The 21,157-nt window shown below is 42.0% G+C and overlaps 1 protein-coding gene across 2 annotated transcripts in view; it reads right to left on the reverse strand.

The window, feature by feature from the left end:
* Positions 1-21,157, reverse strand: part of PDZRN3 (PDZ domain containing ring finger 3) — a 226,477-nt gene that overhangs the window by 72,772 nt on the left and 132,548 nt on the right. Inside the window, exon 1 of one of the 2 annotated variants that reach the window (XM_069473821.1) lies at positions 9,738-9,924. The exons of the other annotated variant lie outside the window; for it this stretch is intronic. Coding sequence (XP_069329922.1) covers positions 9,738-9,815 — 78 coding nt within the window. The 5' untranslated portion in view covers positions 9,816-9,924. Of the gene's footprint in view, positions 1-9,737; positions 9,925-21,157 lie in introns of those variants that run through there. 2 annotated transcript variants of the gene reach the window in all.

The raw sequence follows: 21,157 nt of genomic DNA on the forward strand, positions 1-21,157 counted from the left end.
CAGGAACAAAGTTTTAGCATTGCAAGTAAAGTCACCACACACATGAGAAGACAAGCTTTAAAAAGAGGTGGTCGTCTTAACTGGGGGAGCGATGGTGGAATTCCTGCTCCCCCAGGGTTCACCGCACTGCGATCTCTGCAGGGCCCATCCTCACTCTGCCAGACTCAGGCAGGAAAGGGCCACCAAATGCATGAAGCAGAGAGCTCTGTCTCCCAGATGGAAGATGCTATTTCTATGACATACTATTTGGGAGCTGCCTGGTTGTTCAGTATTAAGAGGCTTTTGTCCCTTAGATGACCCGAGACAATAGTAGCACCAGGAACCATTTTATCAGCCACGGGTTACTACTTATTACAGATATTCCTCGTTATTTGGAAACTTCATATAAATGTATTTACTATAAGGGGATTTATAACTTAGAAAAGGGTATCCTTTTTTTTAAATCTGGAACCTAGATTCTGCTCTAACAGTTTCTTAATCTAAAGACAAAATTATATATATTTATCATATACAACATAAAGTTTTGAAATATATATACATGGTGAAATGGCTAAATCAAGCTAATTAACATATGCATTATCTCACATAGTTGTCATTTTTGTAGTGAGAGTATTAGGTTTTGTGGTGACAACACTTAAAATTTACTCAGCACTTTTCAGAAACAAATTATTATATAGTCATCACAGTGACTACTGTACAATACATCTCTTGAACTTATTCCTCTCATCTAACTGAAATTTTATAACTTTTGACCAACATCTCCCCAATCATGTGTTCTGCTAAATTTCTGAATACTCTCCCTTTGATCATAAGTTTCAGTTGGTAAGTTCTCTCTAGGTTAATTACCTGTAATATAATGAGTCTTAATTATATTGGCATAGCATCTTCCCCATGCTAGAATGCAAACATTCACAGGCAGAGTTAGTATAAAATCTACCACTTCACCCCTAAAGCCCAACCTGGTGCCTGGTACATAGTAGGTACTGAATATTCAATGAATGATGAAGGGAACCTTCTACTGTATTTTAGCTTTTGCATTTTGAATCTGAGTCTCCTCTCTTTTTCTGTATATCCCCCCTTCCTTTATCTTAGATCAATCACCTTCTTTCTACAACAAATTGCCTTCCATAAACGGTGGCAGAGGATGTGGGCTGAACATTCACCGAGTTATCTGTTTCTAGCCAGCAGAGTTTGAGAAGAGGATTTGGAAACCAAAACCTAAAACAAAAAAGCAAAACAAAGCACAAAACATCCCTTTCTAATTTCATAAGGAAAACCTCTAAAGGGACAGGCGTTGAGGAACGAGACCCCACCATCATGTAATGACGAAGCTAACCTGGTCTGCAGATCGGAAAACAGCTATGGGGAAGTCACGATTATTGTTGTACATTATTTGTGTTTAGTGCTGGAGAAACGATTTTCTTTTCGCAATATCTCTGCCCCAATAAAATTAAGAACTTATAGTAGGATCCAAATTCCCCCCAAAGGAGTTAGCTTAAAAAAAATTTATTAGCTCTACTGCCACAGGGATTTATGGCTTCTCTTTTAATAGTTACAGTCTGATATACCATAAGTTTCTTTGGTCACAAGGTAGATTCATTTATCTTTCTTTTGAAACACTCGCTGAATGTTTTAAGCAAATTCTGGCCCTGCCATTGATTGAATTTTGCATCGAGGAATGAACTGCAGAATGGCTTTGGAATACGCCTCCAAAACAAGACGACCTTAAAATAAAAACAGATACTGAAGATTATATTTTCCTGATTGTCAGTCAGGCTAATTATGCTTTACGCTAAAGCTTTGTCTATCAGGCAAGAAAGGAAAAGGCAATTGGGGGCTCTCTCCTTGCACAGCCTGATGTCTGGGAATATCACACCAGTTTATTCACAGCAGGAGCCTGCTGTAATTGGCAGTTCCATTTTCCCTACTAGAGGGTAATTCTCTAGTGAAGAAAACACAATGTTAACAAGATTTTACAAATTTGACATATGGTATCCTATCTGAAATGACCAGCAAAAGTTCTTTCTCTCCCCAAGCAAATGCCGTTATTGCTGGCTATGACTATGAAAGAGAAAAAAAGGAGGAGGGAAAAGCCCCTGGAGTTATTTTAGGGGGCCCGTAAATCTGTGGTCTTAACAAAAAGCCAATTAATAACAAAAAAAGATTAGACACTCAGGGTGGATGTGTGTCCGAGAGTTGGTGATGAGATGGCAACAAAAACCTCACCTGAACATCGTGCTTCACTGATGACAGCTGATCACGCCAAGGGCATTCAGAGCACACGGATTCAGGCCCAAGAGAGAATTCTTAGTCCGTTAAGTTTAGGGTGGGGCTGGTCTACAATGAGTGTGAGAAGAAATCCTAAAAGACACACTGGATGATTCTGGGTTTATTTTCACTCCCTCCCTAAACACACAGAAAGTCTGGAATGAATTTGTAGGAGGGTAAAATTGCTTTGATATGCATCCAAGAGGGGCTTCTTCCTCATATACACCCAATGAGGTCTCTGAATTCTCTTTTAACAAAGGAATGAAAGAAAGACGATTCTGGTGCATACAACACTAAGCAGGATGGTATGTAAATTTTCCAGGAAAAGAAGGGCAGGTATTTTTGTCCCCTTTCCACTTGTGATGCATCATTTCATTCTTCCTCAGTAGGACATTTGGTTCGATTCTAAAGAGGGGCAAAAATGGGTCCCCAGGAATTTATCCTGGATCTGCTGCTAAGATACCCACAGTTTATTGTCTCCAACCGTAATCTAGGAACTGTCGTCAGACCCCATTTGATGTTCCGTCTGACCCCAGCTGCAGAGACGGTACAGGAAATGGAGATTCACTTTCAGGTTGGTGATCTCAAGGGCATTACAGGAAGGGATTAATGAGCAGCTTCCAAGCCCCATGTACTTGCAGTAAAGGCACAGGAGTCAGGTTAAGTCCTAATTTTCATGGGGAATTAAACTGCCTTTTAATACCACCTGGTGATATATAATTGACAATCAACTGGAACCTACCCAGGTGAAGGAAGTAGCTGGATGGCAGAGCCAATTTTTTGTTTCAGTGTACTCAGTGACACATATGCTCAAATGCTGAAGGACCAATATTTGTTTCTCCACTTAGATTATTTGCTTGCTCATTGTTCCTGCCCATTTCTCCTTTCCTTCCTGGATGTTCTACGTGCTCACTCTCAGTAGCACCTGAGCTGTTTTTAAGCAGTGCAGGGACAGAGAGGCCTTGAATCAACACTGAATCACGTGGCAAGAGAGTGTGGCTTTCTCAAATGTCTAGCGGTCCTCCAGATTATGAGAGTCTCAGTGTGGTGCTAACCTCAAAGGGAGATAAGAACTTCAAAGTGTCACATGGAGAACCAGTTAGCATCTAATAACGGGCTCTTTTCACTCTATTCATTTTTATGGTTATTCCCTCTATTTAAAACCATTACTGATTTTCCATTCTCGGAAGTTAGAGGACATTTTCATTGAAGATACAGTTACTCATACCGAGTGAAATAAGCCAGTCACAAAAACAGGCAAGTACTGTATGATTGTATTTACATGAGGTACCTAGAGTAGTCACATTCATAGAGACAGAGAGTAGCAGGTTGCTAGGGGCTAGGGGGAGGAGGAAGGAATCAGGAGTTGTTTACTGGGTATAGAATTTCATTTTCTGCATGATGAAAAAGTTCTGGAGATCGGTGGTACAACAATGTGAATATATTTAACACTACTGACCTGTACACTTAAAAATGGTTGAGATGGCAATTTTATGTTATGTGCATTTTACCACAATAAAAAGCAAGTTGAAGAGGAAGGCAGAGTGGAGGGTCAGAGGAAGCTGTGATGAGGAAAGCAGGGTCAGAGAGATGTAACTCTGCTGGCTTTGGAGATGGAGGAAGGGGCCATGAGCCAAGGAACGTGGGCAGCCTCTAGAAGGTAGAGAAGGCAAAGAAACGGATTTTTCCTAGAGCCTCCAGGAAAGAATGCAGTCCTGCTGACACTTTGATCATAGTCCAGTGATGCATTTTCACTCTGGCTTCCAGAGCTACACAATAAATTTGTGTTAAGTGCCTCCACCCTCTGTTCCTCCACAGTCACTTGATTTTTTAAAGTCAATTAAAACACATTTGGAAATGATGGTGATGAGGTACATGCCCATGGAAAAACTGTGAAGATGGCATGTGAGTGCCTGATGTTTGGCAAACACCTATTCTTATCCTCTGGGCTGTAAGAGGGAAATCAAATTTTCCAGGATTGATTATACGTAAGAGGCATAATAACCGTGGGGACAGATTGAGAAGAGGTGCTCAATATGCTTTATATAAACTCAACTACAGGGAGTGTTCTTTAATTTTTAAGAGCACCCTCCAAACCTGGTCCTTGTGCTTATGGATACAAACGTGCCCCAGAAGTTACGCTGGAGATGTGAAGCCACCAATCCTGGGTTTAACCCGGCCTCTGCCTCTCACCAGATGAATAAACTTGGGCTTGTCGCCTAACCTCAGAGCCTCAGTTTCTGCACTTGTGAAGTGGGATCATTAGCATCTCCCTCAAAAGAGCTGCTGTGAGAATCAAAGCAGCAGCAGATCAACTTTTGGCTGGGGCCTGACACCTAATAGGCTCCTACTGGCCCCTATTATAATGATTATGGTGATTATTACTAGACATTCTCTTTCTACCAAATATCTATTTTATTTAAAAAAAAAAAATGGATTCACCACTTTAACATGATTGAGATCTGACCGACTCCAGCCACCACCCTTTTGTTAGTTTGAGGGTTGCATCATTTGAAGTCATGGTGACCTTGGAGTCTTTCATCACACCAGAGTAGATGTGCTCCTGGGGACGGCTCTACTCCTTGGCCAGCTCTGAGTGCAATTCAACAGTGCCTGTGCTCGCTCACTGTGAGTACAGTCCCTGTGCATGTGGCGGCCAGCCCGAGAGCTTCGGCCATTTCACGTTTAAAGCCTGACCCGAGTGCCAGGTTTGTCCCCAGCTGTCATTTATCAACAGCACAATACCCCAAGGCTATGTATTCATCAAATGCTTATTGACTTACGCTGCAGGGTTTTTTTTTTCTTTCATAACACTAGAAAATATTATTTCTGATTTAAATAGTTTTCTTTGCAGGATGGAAGTAAAAAAACAAACAAACAAAAAAAAAAACAGTGCTGTTTCCGTGGCACCCATTTTCCCACCAGATGCACTGACTGAAGGTGAATTTACTCATGAAAATATCTTGGTAGCTTAAAGCAGTGTTTCTCAATTTCAGAACTACTGACATCTTGGGCCAAACAAGTCTATATTGAAAGGAGGGTAGTTCAATGTGCTGTGCATTATAGGATGTTCAGCAGTAGCCCTGGTCTATACCTGACTAGACAGGTACCAACTGTCCCCCCTCCCCAGTTGTGTCAACCAAAAATGTCTCCAGACATTGTCACATGTCCCTTGGGGACAAAGTTGCCTTCAGGTGAGAACCACTACATTGGGGTATGATATCAGCTTTGAGATTACTAACGGTGGCTGTTGGCTAAAAAAAATTAATTAAAATATTGAGCATAGAAAGATTCATTGTTATGGCCACCAGTTGTGAATAATTTAAAAAAAGGCTTTTTATATTTTTAAAAGTGTCCCTCAATCAATAAATATAAATTAAATGTAGTAAGTGGAATTGCTTTTTAAAGTATGAAGTATGATGTTAATCATATTAAAATTATACCAGCATGCTCCGGGACGATATAAAGGATGGGTTACTTGAGGAACTAACTTTTTATGAAGCCTGTGCTATGTGCTAAGTACTTTGTTCTTACCATCTTATTCGAGCTTTATCCTCTAGTTTTTATGGAAGAGAAACAAAGGCTCAGGGAAGCTACGTAACATGATCAAGGTCACTTAGCTAGTAAGAGGTGGTAGCAGGATTTGAATCTAGGGCTGTACCTCTCCCAAAGCCTATGGTCTCCCATCCCACCCACTGCCCACCACATGCTCGGATGCCGTTCCTGAATGAGAGGGAGACACGCATATGCTCTTTGACGAGTCTTTCTAGAAACAATGCACACACATGCAGAGAAGCCAGCCGGGTTAGAGTGAAATCCATAGCCTAGAGCTGAAGCCATCTGAAATGGTTGGCTCAAGCCTAAACTCAGGACCCAATGACCCACTGAGTCAATCCTCCAAACAAACTAGTCCCAAACTGACATTTTTGGGATCCACTTTTAGTACCTGCTATTCTTTCTTTTCCCTTTAAACATCCGGAAAATTAAACTACAGTGAAATATCTGGGAGAAATGCACTGCAAATTGACTTAGGCAATAAAAAGAAAGAATTTGGACTCTGTTTTGCAATCTTTAAACTTAGTGTCTGTAATGTGTTGAAATGTGTCTCTCTCATCCCCCACCAACCAAAAGATATGTTAAAGTCTGTATTGCAGGTACCTCAGAATATGATCTCATTTGGAAACAGGATGTTTACAGAGGCAATCAAATACAAACGAGGTCGTTAGGGTGAATCCTACTCCAACATGGCCTGTGTCCTTACAAAAATGGGATGTTTAGACCAGAGACAGGCACACAGAGGAAAGACTATGTGAAGAGACGCAGAGAATGCCATGCGAAGTCAGGGGATTAGAGAGATGCATCTTCAGGCCAAGGAACGCCAAAGGTTGCCAGCTGGGAAGAGGCAAGAGAAGATTCCCCTAGAGTTGTGAGAGGGACCACGGCCCTGACAACGCCCTGATGTTGGACTTCTAACCTTCAGAACCTTGACACAATACATTCCTCTCTTTTCGGCTACCCAGTTTGTGGTGCTTTGTTACTGCAGCCCTAAAAAAAAAAAAAAAAAAAAAAATCCACATAGTGTCTACGTAACAAATTAATCCGGGGGTTTCTAGAGTATTTGTGTTTTCTGAGTATAAAGTGAGTTTTCTGAGGTGGCTCGTCAATTGAGTGGTGTCTGCCACATGAATGTTTTGGCACAGTGCCCGTCCTTGCCGATACCTCATCCGTGCCAGCTGGGCCCAGTCAGCAAGGAGGGCTCGGACGCCCTCGCTCTCTGTCACTGGCCTCTCCCCGCTCCTGACCTCTCAGTCCACATCCTCAAGGCTTGTCTTCCCTAGGTCACAGGCAAAACGGCCTCTTGGCTTTAGCCACTTAGGTTTACAATGTTTACTCACACGAATTCTCACGGATTTGTAAAAATTCCATCTTAGATTAAAATTGTACCATGGGACAACTATATAAATAGGAAAAAAAGGAAGACTATTTAGTAAACACTAAAACACAAGTGGCATTAATGTCACACTCACCTGGCACGTGGGTAAAGATAGGGATAAGTTTGTGGGCTATGGGGGGAAAAAAAACCACCAACAAAGACTTTTCAAAAAAATTTCTCACACTGCAGTGTAACACATCTTTCAGATGCAGTTGTGGAGAAAAATCTATGTGAAAGTTAAAAAGTTCATATCCGGCATTAGTGAAGCAATGCAGAAAACAACGCACCGCTCCGCGCCTTGGTGAGCTAGACCGGTGCTGTTATTTAATTATTTCAGCCCCAGCTTTGTTAGAGCTGCCAGGCTGGATTTGTTTATAGGTGTCCTTTCCTTCCAATCTGCCTGCAGGGGCTCCACCACATCATTTGTCAGGGGCTAAATAGCCCTAGGCCAAGAGTAGACATTTACTTACATAAACTTCAGACTCTTTTAAACAGGCCTTTGGGATTTCGCCACTGACCATTCGGTGGCAGGAGGCTACTGGACACCTTGCTGGGTGTTTCTGTTAATTGACTAACCGCAGTGTCGCTGCTCAAAACCGCTGTAACCTATACATGCCCTCGGTCTGAAGCTTCTAATGACCTTTCTCTGGCCCTCAACACATATGGCTGAGACAATGCAAACATCATTTGGAAGATGAGTAAATTCAATAACTCAATTACAGCTGCACCAAAGCACCATTTATCAAACTCGGACCGCAGCACTTTGTCTCTCTTAGCCCTCTGTTTTTCCGTGGCCAGGCATTTGGAGAAAGTAGCTAATCAATTTAGGAATGATTAAATTGAAATTTGTAACACTTTCCATTATTAAACCTTCAATCTTCATTACGGCAACTTAATGATTACATCATGGCTGAGAAAAACAAATTATGGGTAGCTGGTATCATTCAGAAAGCTGGAATAGCCAGTGAATTGTCAAAAACACCAAAAGTCTAATATTTGTGGGCGTATAAATGATTGTTTGGTATATACAGAGGAACACCAAATTGCTATTCAACTTTCCAATAAAAATATGCATTAACACATGACATAATATGTTGGCCTTTACTGCATTCTTGCTATTTTTATACAGATTGGGTTGATTTACCTGGAGCAGATGGTGATCTGGTGATCTCTCAAAATTCTAGGCAAACTTGGATGTGTACACATGAGCCTTGTTCCAGGAAGACGGTCCAAAGATCTCATCAGCCCCTGAAAGGGGTGTAATGGATGGAGATGCTCTCCACTTAGTAAGAGAGACCATGTTCTACAACCTTCCACTGTCACTTTTTTCCCTTTGCCCTTTGCTTCCTTTTCTCAAACTCTAGTATTAGTTCTCCGATCCAAACCTCTCTGGCAGAAATTTTTTTTTTTTTCCTCCTTGCTTTAATGACACTGCCAATGTTTGGTGCAGGTTCTCTGCAAATTCCACCGTTAGCCATATCCTTCCACATTCTGGCAGCCAAGGGAGACTCAGTAGGGCTCCATCTATCTTAGGGCACTGACATTCTGATGGCTTCTAACTGTGGGCAGCCAAGACAGAGTGTGGAATTCAAGGGAATGGGAGGACTGTTGGTGGCGGAGAGGAAAAAACAGGAATCAAAGGTATATAGGCCCATTTAAACACTACAGGAATTACTGGGTAGATTATGACAACAAGGATGATGATAAAAATGGTAAGTAATAGTAAGGGAGAGCTTATCATGAGTCAGGTGATGTGCTAAGCACTTTGATTAAAATAATTCAGTCTTCACTCTAACCCTTTGAAGTATTATTTCCCTTAATATGCAGACGAGAAAACAGAGGCTCAGAGGCTTCCTGCCCAGAGCCATGGGAGGGAACCTGAAGGTGGCTCCTCTGGCCCCAGCCAAGCCTCAGAGGACCGCTACCCCAGTCAACATCCTGAATGCAGTTTCACAGGAGACCCTGAAACAAAACCACAGGGGACTGAGCCACTCCTGGATTCGTGACATTCAGCAACCGTGTGACATAATAAATGGTTGTTGTTTTAACCCAGTAGGCCTTGGGGTAATTGATTATACAGCAACAAATAACTAATATACTTGCCACACATTTAAGCGGCAGAGCCAGGATTCAAACCCAAACCTCCCTGGCACTAGAGTCCATGTTAATAACCATGATGCCATCAATGTTTCTAAATTACTCCTGTATGCAACTATTATTCCCTTTAAGGGAAAACATACTTTAATTCTGCTCCCACTGCCACCTTGGTGGGCACTTTCAGAGGTAGCAATGGTCTTCACCTGTCAATCACCAAAGACAAAGGTCAAAGGTAACATGGCTAATGGCCCAGACAGATGGGGAAAATCCCAGCGCTTAGCAGGTGTGCCCTTCTCCTTGCCTCACTCAGCTTAGGAAGTTTATTTTACACACGCAGTATTTCTAAAGCAAACTGCTACCAATGGTGTTCAATGAACAAATATAATCACATCTCATAATTACGTTATTTATTTAAAAAGGCAGAGCAGATTAAACTCACCAAATACCATCTTCCACCATGGGGTTTACATAGTGGAGAAAATTTACTGAATAATAAGATCATCCTCTTGTGTTTCATTTCCACTTAAAAACTGACTTGGTAACGAGGAGGCCTGTGTTAACACTGCAAGTCCGTAATTTCCTTGCAATCTAAACTTCATTGATGGTAAATGTGCAGAGCAAATGCTCCTGTTATGGCGACAGTGTACACTTAAGCTCGGAGAATAGGGAGGCATTCAACAAAAGAGGACCAGCAGGGACCCCATCCATTTCAGGCCCTGGGAAAGGTCCCCTTTGCCAAGTGAAGGGGGAAAATGAGCCGTAAGGTATTAAGAAGGGAGCAAGCTGTGAAATGAACCAAGGGGTAGATGGTGCGGTTCGTGACCCCGCGTCAGCCCCGGGGTCGCTAATGAAGGGCGATGCCTGGAAATTAATGGAGTGGTGTGGGGCGTTAGGGTGAAAATGGTGGCACAGTAGTTTTTCTACAGTCCTTTCTGCTCAAAGAGTCAGGCAGAACGGTTATTAAAGCTTCCAGCACTTAGATAAATTAGTATTTCACCATGATATTATTAGAATGAGCAAGCCCAGGCATCAAGTATCCAAGCATCTTCTTTTTGAAAAACAGAAGGGACCACCGGCCCTAGAAAGAAGAAAGGAATAAAGACAGACCCGTCTCATTCCAAGCTCTGATGTTCAGACGAGGCAAGAGCCTTCATTTTCGTCTGTTTTAATTCAAAAGGCCCCTTTCACCGAGCGGACCCTGTGACAAAACCCTCCACTGAGGGATCACACCCTAATCACGTCCCTCCAAAAGCCTCACAGATAGATATTTACGGCAAATACAAAACACCAAGCGTGCTGACTTATGAAAGGCGATTTGTTCATCTGTGAATTGAGACCTGAAACCTTTCTACTTTCATGTTGGCTGTCATTTTTCTCCCACAAATGAAATGAATAATTCCTCCTCATGGCAGTCAATTTCAAATTCACAGGGTTCCCCCTTCCTCTGAACCCATTATGTTTTGTTGCATAAAGCCCATCTCATAAAATAAACCTCTCAAAGTTATAAATTAAAAAATAAACATTCTTGAGAAAATGTCAAACGTAGGCCTGAGAGAAAGGCCAAAAAATCCATTTAAGGGAATATTGCAGTGAATCCATCCCCAGAAAATTGGGGGAAAACACTCAGACTGGTGATTGAATATAAATTCACTGCCTTCAGCCAGTTTGTAATGAAATGAACTTTTAGCTAGGGGTTGCTAGATACTTTTAGAATGACTGTAAGATGAGCCGTGCTCACAGTGAAGGAAGATCAAAAAATATGCACCAGAATATTAAAATAAAAGCTGGGCTGAACACACAGCAGAGAGGCAAATACAAGAGCGTGGCACCATCTCTGGGTATGCAAATAAAAAGTCACAGAAAATACCCTTCAAACACTTATGCCAGTTTTACTTAACTTACAAAACACACCATATACTGATTGCTCAGGCTGACAGGCTTCTGGTGCAAAATCCTTAATTCCAAGGAAAGTTTCTTGGTCAGATTCTCACTTTCGTGGTTTGGAATGTGATTTAACAACCTTAGAACTAGAGTACACAAATACCACTGTGGCAATCAGCCCCCAAGATTGTCTTCAATGACCCCTGCCTCCTAGTATACACACCCTTGGATAGTGTGCTCCCACGCTGTCCCAAGGTTGTTCTGTGTGACCAACAGAAGATGGCAGGAGTGATAGTATGTCACTTCCAAGGTTAGGTTATAGGAGATACTGCATCTTCCATCTTTTGCTTGTTCCTGTTTTGTCTCTCTCTCTCTCTCTGATTTGCTCTGGGGGAAGCCAGTTGGCATGCCTTGAATAGCCCCCGGAAGACACCCCTGTGGTGAGGAACTGAGGCCTCCTGCCAACGGCCAGCAAGGACCTGAGGTCTGACAACAGCCCGGTGAGGGAATCATCATGGAAGCTGACCCTCAGCTGACTGCAGTCCTGGTCAACAGCTTGGCGGCAACCTCATGAGAGACCTTGAACCAGAACCACCCAGCTAAGATTCCCCCAGATTTCTGACCTTTAGAAACTGTGTGAGATCATTAGTTTTTGTTTTTAAAGCACTAGATTTTGGGGCAATTTGTTACAAAGCTATCAATAACTATCACAACTACCATTGACACCACATATCTATTGAGTACTTATAATGTACCAGACAACATATGAAATATTTTTCATGAACTATCTCACTTAATAATGTCACACCCTATCTGGTAGGCACCATCATTATTATTCCTAGGCACACTTCATGGGGTTGTGACGAGGATTAAAAACATGCAAAGCATTTAGAACAGTGCCTAGCATGTAGTAAGCATTTACCAAACATTAGCTATCAAGAATATTATTGTTCCCATTGACAGAGGAGGAAATCAAGGCTCAGCAAGAGAAAGTACCTTGTTCTGCAGCCAGGAAGTAACAAACAGGTAGGTTCCAGGTCTTTCTGGTTCCAAGGTGCATATTCTTAACCCAACATGCCTTCTCTGACAAAGCAATCGTCAATAAACAAAAATGCATGCTAAAAGTAAAGTGAATAATTCTGGATTGTTCACAGACTTGGAATCATCATAGTCTTGGATTATTCATATTAAAATTAGCTTGGTGTGGGCTGCTGACTGAGCTGATAGTATTTCCTAATGTACAAAAATGTTTTCCAACATTCAAAAATAATGAAAGCAAAGACTCATTAGAAAAAAAAAAAAGCCCATAACACATCAAGTTTTTATTTGGTGTAAGAATTTATTATTAATTGAATATTAATGATATTTAGAATATGGAACTTGTGAGTCCCTAAAACACAGCTATCTTTGAGATGAAATCAAAGCATAAAAGGGTGAATGTGCATTACTCTGGCCAAATCCTGAACCTACACAGAAACTGCGACTTAAGAATTTCTGTTACTGGGCTCAGTAGTAGTTGCAGAATTTTAAATAGTCAAAGAAAAGGTCCAGCCCCCTGACCCGTGTTGCTTTTTTTCTTCAGTATATTTGGGTGGGGTTATAACCCTTATAAGGTGAATAAGGATTAACAGAAACTGCATGCTGATAATGTTTAAGTGTTACAGAATTGATTAAATCAACATATAGCCTTTATTCTTGGAGCAGAACCTTAGATTCTATATATTAAATAACTCGCCACTGAATGAACATCTGTTCACTATCAAGACTTATGCATATTTGTGGGTTAGGAAAAGACATGTGGTCTGAATCCTATTCTACCTTCAAGAATTCTCTGCTCCTTTGAGCTCTGGCAGCTTGAAAAAGGTCCTGACTTTTTAAGATCTCATTTTTTAATGATACCACCATCATACATCAGAACAATGCGGCAATTTCAAATAAAACCACTACTCCAAGCATTCATGCTCTTTCCGTCTCGAAGGAAGAAAACTTTAATTTCTCCTGTTCATCAGTGTTTTCAAGTTGTAAAGCGAGCAATTAACAGAACCTGACCACGGGGGTTTCTCCTGTGTGGATGGGCTCCTTCTTGCTAGCGTGTGCTTTCCCAAAGCACACTGTTAGTCCACTGCATGGCCCTGTTCAATAACTCTTCAAGAACACCAAAGGAGAGTCATCCACCAGCCCACTGAAGTCCAGGCCAGGTACCTGTTGAAACTGATCAAACCCACAACTGATGTGTAGGCTCAACCTGAGAAGCTGATCACAATGTGTGCGGCCACCAGGGAGTGCTTCGAAATGGTCTTTGAAACAAAAGCTCCAACCAGCAGGCCCAAGCCTTTCCCCTTTCCCTTGGTTTAGGCTCTTCAAACAGCATAATTGGATGGAGCAACCCATAGAAATCTTGTCCCCCCGCCCTACCCCACCCAGGCCTATGTTCTCCATTCTTTATGGGAGAAGCTCAATTCAGTCTTTGCAAATGTGGTGGGGGCTCATGTATTCAATGAGAAAGATTAACACGATTCATACATGGCTATAGGTGGTATTATCTGGCAGAACTAGAGGTGTAGCTGAGTTGGGAGGGATGGATAAGGAGGGGAAGGAAAGAAAATTAGGTTAGGTGCAGGGGACAGTGTAGTGCACTGGAATATAATTCCCAATACAGATGCAGGCACCAGGTGTTCCAATAAACCCTTTTGTTTGTAATGTGATTTTATTGGGGGCAATCCAATTACAGAGATGTTCAAGCCACCATCCTTGGGGCAAGACCTGAGGCCAGGGTCTAACTATTAATAACTCTACTAATACTCCTCCTCACCGAAGCTCATCTGCCCTTGGCCATTGTGACTGCCTGTCAGAGAGTGCCCGGATTCTAAAACCACTGGGGCATGAAGGCCAGCCTAGCTGAAGCCACCGTTGTCAAAACTGTGGCCAACAGACTAGAACATCTGGAAGAATTCAAGCCTCTCAGAACTTAGCACCTGGGGCAGGCTCTTCATGGTCCAGTTTTAATACCTCCCTTGACCCTCCGTATTCTGATTATGCTGAAATTCAAACAGAATTTCTTGGATTTTGTGCAAGATCCCAGCAAGCTGGCTCAAACCTCTGGTCCTCTGCACAAAGAGTCTTTCTGCTTGGAAAGGCTTCCCAGTTCTGACTTCTTCATCTAGCTCTCCTCTAAACCATGCCAACTACATACTCTAGCCTGCTCTTTCCTGGACATACTGTCTAGCCAGCTTTTCAAGCCTGATTTAGAGAGTTCTTCCCCGGCCCTCCTTCCTACTCCTCACCCATATGTATGCTGGCTTCTGTAGCAGTGCCGACTCTCTGAGAAGGAGAGTTGATATTCCCACTTCTCTCCCTACTACACTGTGTGCTCCTTAGAAGTGGGGACTTTTCCTTAATCGATTCTATATCCCCAGCATCCAGCACAGCAGCCTAACAACAGCCTAACCAGATGACACATCAGTCTACAGAAACAGTGTCCTTCCCCAAGCCCTGCTACCATGCACCTGGTGGTCAGTGTCCCTTGTAATCATGTTGCTTTCTTACCATGTTCCACAACATTTTCTCTCCCGTCAAAATAAGAGGACAAGCAGCTTCTATATTTTACTTTCTTAGGGTCACTGAGGGCTTATTTACATACACTATCTCATTTAATGCCAATCATCCTAAGAATTATATACTCATACTATTTTTTTTAAGTTTTTTATTTTTATTTTTTTGAGAGAGTTTTACCCTGTTGCTGGGCTAGAGTGCCATGGCATCAGCCTAGCTCACAGCAACCTCAAACTTCTCAGCTCAAGTGATCCTCCTGCCTCAGCCTCCTGAGTAGCTGGAACTATAGATGCGCACTGCCATGCCTGGATAATTTTTTTCTGTTTTTAGTTGCAGCTAACTTTTTCTATTTTTAGTAGAGATGCAGTCTCGCTCTTGCTCAGGCTTGTCTCGAATTCCTGAGCTCAAGCAATCCTCCCACCTCAGCCTCCCCAAAGTGCTAGGATTACAGGCATGAGCCACCATGTCCAGTCTCATTCTTAATTTATAGCCAGGGAATTAGGGCTTGAGTAAGTGACTCGCCCAAGGCCATGACAGTCTAGTAAATGGCAGAACTGGGATTTGGCACCAGCCTGTCCAGATGCCAATACTTGATCTCTCCCCACTACGCACACAGATTTCTTGTTCTTTAAGGATTCCTGAGGGGCTCTGGGCCCTCTGACATGAAGACTATGTATGGTGACTGGAGGTCCCAGAAGGCAAACAAATCAGAGTGCCCATCCAGGAGTTTATCACTTCAGAAAATAATCTTCTCTCCTTACTTTACAATAACAATGAATGGAGAGAACATAATTTATTAAACTTAATAAAAAGTTTAAGGATAGGATTCTATCTCCCACAAGACAAAGAGCTGGAGGCGTGGACACTCACTGAGTTCACGAGGAGCAAAACTCTTACTCCTATATCCTGCCCTTGATAAAATGGGATAAAATATTCAAATTTAGGAACAGTTATTCAGTAAACTTAGAGTGTAATTTTAAAAGTGTAAAGTGACATCATAGATTATCCAATCATTTTATAAAGGAGAAGAGCAAGGCCCAGAAGAGTGAAAAAGACCAAACAACAACAACAACAACAACAAACTCAACAGAAACAAAAATCACTACCCACCATACATACACAAAGCTAGCTAGTGGTAGCACCAGGAGTAAACATGGATGTCTTAAATCCCAGCCTAGTATCCTTTCTATTATGCAAGGATGGCAAGCAGTTTTTCAATATTAAGGACATCTCTCATTGGCTGACAGTGCTGCCTGGAGTGAAACACTGAGAAGACTTTGAAGCCATGGGTGCATTCTGAGGATAAGAATGTGGTGTTTGATTAGTCATGTCTGATGCAGTTATGGGATGGAAGCATGGAAGGGCTAGCCACTCACTTCTCAAGTTCATTTTTCGCAGAACTGTGTCTACTTAATTGTGTTGAATTCATAATTTATTTCTAGAGCAATTATAATACCATCGCAAATCTAGTTCATTAGATTGTTACAACTCTGCTTCTGAGAGAAAACACATTTTGATATGTAACACAGGGCCCCAGAACCCTGGATCCACCATTAGAGGAAAGCCACAAGAAAAGGAGATATAGCTGGAACTCAATGGAGACAAATCCACTGGAGAGTCTCAACTCTTTATCTTCTTTAAAAAAAATTAATGAACAACTTTAGATGGACATACCTGCTCTGATTTGTCCACAGTGACCATCACAGTCATCTAGGCTGTCATAGAATGGCCAAATCACACATTTACTACCTGGCTCCTTAAATCTTTTGGGTTTTTAAAATCTCTGACAGTCTTCAACTCCATTTTTTAAAACATCATGTAACCCCAAAGGTGGCAATTCAGTGCCCATGTGATGTACTAAGAGAAAGCTCTTCTCTATCTCGAGATTTCCCTGAGTGAATTCCATTAAATACCCAAACACACTCCAAGGAGTGGGGCAGTGCCCTAGGATACCCATAGGGCTGATCTGGACACTCCCTCAACAACAAAAGGAAAGAATCCTGTGTTGCCACAAGACACCATTCTAGAGTGACATAGCATTTATGGGGTCTTGAACTTGCATTGTCTCTGAGGACAGACCACAACCTGCAGGGCAGATTCAAAAGCTATCCTCTATGCTCTGGGTCAATCCAAAGCAAGCACTGCTCTCCAGCTTTCATCAATACACGTGCCTGATTTTTCTTCGGACACCACAGCGCTTAGGGAATTGCTTTTGACAGCACTTACTTTATAGTAAATTAAGCTCTACTGCACTAGAGAACAGAGGAGAACAAACATGCACATCTTGCCTTCGCTTTACAATCCAGAGTAGAAGATGAAACTTTCTATTTCAGAGGATGTCTACTAAAGAAGAAAAGATTACTGTGCTTGTCACAGAGATACCAGGCATGTGAGGGGCTGATCAAAGCCCTCAGAAGAAGAGAATGTCACCAAGAAAAATCTACGAGGATTAAGGGAAGAGCTTCATTTGAAGCAATCTAAGAAAGCACAGAGATGTTCCTTCTTGAATGTGCCTGGGTTCACAAATGTTGACATGTTTACAGAGGAGGGGAAATTTATTTTTGCGTTCCCCAGATGCCATCACAATGCTATTTCAAATTTCCTGCCACTGTCTCTCTTGTCTGGGGAAAGAAGCTGCCACGTCATTAAGCAAATATATACCTATTCTCTAAAAGATAAGTAAGGAGGTGACGCAAATTAATATGCTATTACATATGCTATAAAGTGAGGTAGATGATGTGAAATCTACAAATGACAAATGCAACCCAATCAGTGAACAGATGAGTTGGGTTTAACTGACAAGACTAGAAAGGGTAGCCCCGACGGAGGGGACGGGGAACTAAAGGCGTGGCAGCAGGACCTTCCCGGATGTATTTGGGAGACGGTCTGGCTGGTGTGTGAGGTTTGGGCCGAGGAGAGCAGGCTAGAGCAGTAAACGGGGGCTAGGAGAGACCCGGAGGGGCCCTGGAGCCGAGGCAAAGTAACTGGAACCACATTCTCCACTAGGAGCCATCAAAACTTTTCTCATAAGGAAAAGATGTATCAAATCAGGGTTTTAGGAAAATTCCAATGCTTGCAGAAAGGATTGGCGGAAGGAGGAAATGGAGGGAGGCAGGCAATAGAAAGGGGGTGTGACAGCCCTGGCAATGGAGATGGGGGAGGTGTGGGCTAGATACTCGGAGGAGGGGATGATAGGAGAGATATTAACAATTTGAAGTTAGAACTGGCAGAAACTGACAGGTTGGTAAGAAGGAGAGTCTAGAGCATCTCCAAGGTGTCCCACATAAAGGAAGGCAGGAAAGGTAAAGAGGAGGAGGAGGAGAGAAAGACAGCAGAGTCTGGATTTATATACCCTTAGGTTTGAGGTCATTAACATCTGAGCAGAGATGTTGAGCAGAGATGTCCCAGAGACAGGTGGAAACACAGATATGGGTTCTGTAGGAGAGGCATGGTATTATAATTTGGGCACTGCCAAAGCCACGAGATTACCTAGTGCATGAACGAGAGTGGTCATTTTCCGATGGGAGCGGGTGTCTGGGCCCATGTCCCAGAGGACAGAGGGTAGGGTAAGAACTGACAGTCCTTGCTGGACCTGATGGCAGAGAGGCCCCGAGCGTCCTCTGCCAGAGACCTTCATGAGAGCTGGGGGAAGAAGCCAGGCTGCGGTGCAGACAGTAAGAAGAGAAAGCAGGGATCCTTCAAGCTGACTAGTATTAAAGGGTAAGAGAGAGACGTGGCAATACCGTGAAGGGGAGGAAGGTGTGGCCTTGGGAGGGAGTGAAATACAAAAATACACTCGCTACTCAAAGTGTGCTCTGCAGACCAGCAGCGCCCATGAGCTTGTGAGAAATTCAGAAATTCAGAATCTCAGGCTCCTCTCTGGAGAAAATGAATCAGAACCTGCCTCTTAGCAGGAGCCCCAGCTTATGTGTTTGGATGTTAAAATCCCAGAAGCTGGTGTAAAGGAAGATTGGGATTTCTTTGTGAGCAGAACAGGAGGCACCTGAAACCAGGGAGAGCCAATGTTCTCCTAGAGGAAGTGAGATGAGATTAAAATAGAAAGAGCGAATTTAACTTTAAAAAGAAGCCAGAAGGGGCGTACATATATTCTTATCTTTCTTCCTTTTCCCAAAATGAGTGATGAAAACAAACTTTTTACCCATCTCAGTTCTCTGACTTGTAAAACAAGGAGAATGAAGACACCTGTCTCAAGGTTGTTGTCAGCACGAACTATTCCATGAGAGACACACTTAGCTCCAGGAAAGATCTGACACACAGAGAGTCAGCACTCAATAAAATTACCATTTGATTTTTTAATAGCATCATCATCACTGTGGAATAAGAAATACTTTTCCTCAAACTCTTTTTACTTCTTTGCAGAATGAGACCCTTACAGAATTCAAATCAATTTTAAAGAATTTTTCACTGGTTCATACATTGTTCCCAATTCAGATTCTTCATGGTTGAAGTAGTTTTCCCACCGCGATTTGGCTACTAAAACATCTGGCAGCTTCAAAGTCAAACACATTAGCAAGCATCGCAAAGAATTAAGCTCTAATTTTAGGATAGGTGGTAGTATTTTAATCTTCCAACAACTTCCTGAATAAGATCTTTGTCGAATCCGAACTTACTGGTAGCAGGAAATGCTAATTTTTAAACTATAAGACCAGGACTTTTTTTTTTTTTTTTTTTTAAATTCAGACACCCAAAGAAATATAGGTGTCGTGCGAAGGATGACAAGTAAGTAAATTAAGTCAATTTCAAGGAAATTGGCAGGTAATCTGGTGCGTGTTAGCCTATCTGTCTCCACTTGTAACATTCAGAAAGAAATTTGGAAAAACTTACCAGCAAGGCAAAGATGATAAAACCCTCTAATTACAACCAAAAGGCAGCTCATGTAGCATCTCTATCAAGTAATTAACAACATGTCTGGCAATGATTGCGTGTGACTCGCTGTTTCCAATTTCTTTAAGTGAATTTTAAAGCTATTACCAATGCCCTTGCCAGCCCACAGAGTGGGATGTGGCTGAGCAGCTTTTGTGCAAGAGACCTTTATCTTCATCAGAGGAAGGTAAGTGGATAAAATCGACAGGAAGCCGGGGCAGAGCACACTGCATGGACAGACTGTGAGGCGAAGGAAACTGACGAGTAACAAGCACATTACCAGACAGGGGGGTCTGGGAGATGCCGGTGGCTGGGAATGGCTCGCTTTTAGGTTAACAGCTTGAACCTGACTCCAATGGGCAAGAAATAAATCCAAGTTCTACAGCCTGTGTACGAGCCTGTGGGTAGGAGGGGTGGGATTCCAATCCAGGCACATTTCCACGGTGTCAGAGCTGGCAGGGTACTCATAGACAGGAGAAGAACACGAGGTAGAAGGAAAAAAAAAAAAAAAAAATCAGCCCACTGAGCAACATGAGTTCTGAAAAACTGACAACAGCCCCTTTAAAACCAGCCAACAAATAAACAAAAAGCTGTACATTTGCTTAATGGTTTCAGAGTTTCTGTTTGGAGTAATGAAAAAGTTTTAGGAATGGAAGTGATAGTTGTACTAACAGTGTGACTGTAATGAATGCCATGAAATTGTACATTTAAAAATGGTAAGGCGGTAAATAGTAGGTATATTTTGCCACCATTTTAAAAAAAGAAAGCAAAAGCCATACATTTAATTTGTCAGGTGGAAGTCTCCTCAGTGTAGTGCTGGTCACCCTGGCAGGCAGAGCTGGGAGATGTTTTGTTTTGTGATTATCTGTGAAGGTGGCAGCATTTGAGTGGCACAGGTAACATCTAAACACAAGCATCAGACACGTCAAACGTCCATGTTTCATTTCATATCAGGAACACTAATTATTTTGAAGGGGTTCAGAAGATAGGAATAAATCAACCTAAGAAAGAGCCTTAAACTTACGGTCTGTTATAAGCTAAATCTTCTTTGTCTAGTTCAAACATCTTTTGCTCCAAGGTTGGTACCCATTGTATTTTATTTTATACGTCTCCCCTTCCCTCCAATCAATTAGTTAAAATATAGAAAATATTCAAAATTTCCCATCTGCATAAGAATCAAATGGATTTTCCTAGAAAAGCTTATAAAATTCTGCAATATTAATTGATTTTTAATAGGGGCATCTAAATGTCGGTTTGCTGTATTTTTTTTTTTTCAGTAACTTCAATATCTCTAAATTTATAAAGTTATTTCTGTTATTTCCTAAAGGACAGTTTCAGGTTCTCAAATTCAGGGCACTTTCTCAAAAAAAATTTTTTTAACTGAATTTAAATGTGAGTCTTTTAATCTGTGCCTTATCATTAGAGAGCCATGTTCTTCTTTAAAAAGGAAACAAATGATTTTTTTTTTACCACGGGGGTGGGGGGGGAATCACCAGTACAATAAGTACTTTAATAAAACAGAGCCCAGGAACCTAAATAGTC

Source organism: Eulemur rufifrons, chromosome 7 (genome assembly GCF_041146395.1).
Source record: "Eulemur rufifrons isolate Redbay chromosome 7, OSU_ERuf_1, whole genome shotgun sequence".
NCBI lineage: Eukaryota > Metazoa > Chordata > Mammalia > Primates > Lemuridae > Eulemur > Eulemur rufifrons.